The 2,500-nt window shown below is 38.9% G+C and overlaps 2 protein-coding genes across 5 annotated transcripts in view; one reads left to right on the top strand and one right to left on the bottom strand.

Moving 5' to 3' along the window:
- The window catches only part of LOC119574206 (sodium- and chloride-dependent glycine transporter 2-like), a 98,421-nt gene that overhangs the window by 37,942 nt on the left and 57,979 nt on the right, over window positions 1-2,500 (bottom strand). The gene's annotated exons all lie outside the window — the stretch shown is intronic.
- LOC119574207 (sodium-dependent noradrenaline transporter-like) overlaps window positions 494-2,500 on the top strand; it is a 9,127-nt gene continuing 7,120 nt past the window's right edge. For both annotated transcript variants that reach the window (XM_037921348.1, XM_037921347.1), the window contains exons 1-2: window positions 494-686; window positions 817-948. In XM_037921348.1, the coding sequence (XP_037777276.1) occupies window positions 527-686; window positions 817-948 (292 nt within the window). In that variant the 5' untranslated portion in view covers window positions 494-526. The remainder of the gene's footprint in view (window positions 687-816; window positions 949-2,500) is intronic.

A 2,500-nucleotide genomic window follows, 5' to 3' on the forward strand; every position in this document is an offset into this window, starting at 1 on the left:
TAAAAATAGTACAAAAAATGGAATTCCCCTCCAACCTACATAGGCCTGGTGCTGTACACAAGCTGCTAAAGTAACAACGCGTTCAATACCGTCTAGATTCAACTTGAAACATAGTCTTTTAAAACATTCAATTTATTTTTTACTTCCTTAATATAGAGCTGCTACCCCAAACAGTAAACACATATAGATATATAACACACAACACAAACACACACATACACACACACACACCACAAATATATATCATTATATATATATATATATATAAAATTATATATATATATATATATATGTGTGTGTGTGGCGTGTGTGTGTGGGTGTTGTGTGTGTGTGTGTGTGTGGTGTGTGTGTGTGTGTGTGTGGTGTGTGTTGGGTGCTGCGTGTGCGGCGTGTGGTGTGCGTGTGCATGTGCGTGTGTATGCATAACAATAAATCAAACCCTCCAGTCTAGATTAAACATGCACCAAAGCATGTATTCTGGAAATTAAAAGGAGTGCAAAGTTCACGTTCACGACACAGGGTCCAGATGGCTTCGAGCGGCGAGAGCCTCCCCAACGTAGACGGCGAGAAGGAAGGGCGAGGACACTGGTCACACAAATGTGACTACCTCTTCACAATGACGGGCTATGCTATCGGGCTTAGCAACGTGTGGAGATTCCCTTACCTGTGTTATTTAAATGGCGGAGGTAAGAACAGAAATCACCATGGATTGATATGTAGGCAATAATGATAAAGAAAATAGATGTGCGTCCTTAGTGAATCTGTATCACAGCTGAACATTAGCCTTTTGTATAGTTGTTACTCTTGCCGACACAGGGGCGTTCCTGGTCCCCTACCTACTGACGCTGGTACTGGTGGGCATCCCGCTGTTCTTCCTGGAGACGGCCGTCGGGCAGTTTAGTTCCTCCAGCTGCCTCGCCGTCTTCTCCGTCTGCCCGGCTTTCAAAGGCAAGGAATTCGGTGCTTTTTCTGTGGGGACCATTTAGATAAGTTAATCGTGTGAAATATCTCCTTCACAGTTTATATGTACAACACAAGAGAATTTGTGTGTATTTGTATTATCTATTAAGCAAAAAGAATATGATATATATACATAACCTTTTTCTAATTTCTTAGAGTTCTTTACTCTTGCCAAATTTCCCTCTTATGTATTGGGTTATAGGGGTGTCCCTCAGGAATAGAGAAACCAATACTGTTGAGTAAAACTACATTATTACAGACGTTTCGAAGAATCAATCTCCGCCACCAGTACTGAAAGTAGATACAAAATTTATGTATAAAAATGCTTGACAAAGAATGACGAAACATAATACAGAACAGTTTGACGAAGGTACAAATTGAATGTAGAAAAGAGGCAAATTAGGGTAGTATCCTTTTAACAATTGGATGGTTGTTTACTTGGTATATAGGGTGGTTGTGGTAGTTGTACAATTGAGCTCAGGTTTTATGCTTATGTGCTGGGATTCGGCTATGATCAGGTTGAATCTGTTAGGATGACAGGTCAAGATTTTGAAATCAGTAGTATTAAATGGGTGAAGGTGAGAGTGCTCTCTGATTGCTGAGAAGGATGGTTTACTCAGTGGTAGGCCAGTCCTAATAGACTTGCCTTTAGTTGAGAATGTGGTGTTGCACCCATTGTGAGATAGAACCCACGTACCTAGCCTGACAGCTACGACAAGTAAAAAGGTAAAACACATTAGAACATAAATCAGATGTCTCTTTTAACTGTGGTAAATGTAGGTTTGTGTAAAAATTCTGACAAAGGAAATTATTCATTACTTTATGAAATAGGGGGGATGGGTCCCCAGTAAAATATTCTTTTCAAAAGATATACTTTCTTTGGTCTGGATTGCTGTATGCCATCTAAACACCATTAACCACACATATTTTTTTCTTTGAGAAACTTTGCCACCATCCGAAACTGTAGTATTTATAAAGAAACCAATAACATCTCTGTTGTGGCTAACAACACATTCAAGAAATTCAAACATATCACGGACAACCATGAGCACTAGTCACTCCCTGCTTCTTTGAAATCATCGAAAGATCATAAAATAATCCTTACCAGACAAGATAAAGGTGGCAGAGTCATTATCCTTAACAGAGACGACTACTATAATAAACTCCATACTTGGTAGTAACTCTAAAGTTAAACTAATTAACTCTGACACTTCTACTCAACTTTTAAAACTGAAATCTAAACTAAATAGGTTGTTACACTCGTTGGGAAGTCACAACCTTCTCACTACTTCTGCTTTTAAACCTGGTTTCCTATATGGCCATAAACTCGGTGTACCTGTTGGCCCCATGATTTATGCTGTTGGTACAATGCCTTTTTTTTACTATACTGCATGTAACTGTTGCTTTCGTAAAAGAAATTTACTCAAACCATTATACCCCATTACATTTGCCAGCTTTGACATTGAATCACTAATCACTAATGTCCCTCTGAAAGAAACCACAGAAATAATAGTTGACAAAACTACCTCTTTGACTCTGA

The sequence above is a fragment of the Penaeus monodon genome, chromosome 6 (genome assembly GCF_015228065.2).
Source record: "Penaeus monodon isolate SGIC_2016 chromosome 6, NSTDA_Pmon_1, whole genome shotgun sequence".
In the NCBI taxonomy this organism is placed as follows: domain Eukaryota; kingdom Metazoa; phylum Arthropoda; class Malacostraca; order Decapoda; family Penaeidae; genus Penaeus; species Penaeus monodon.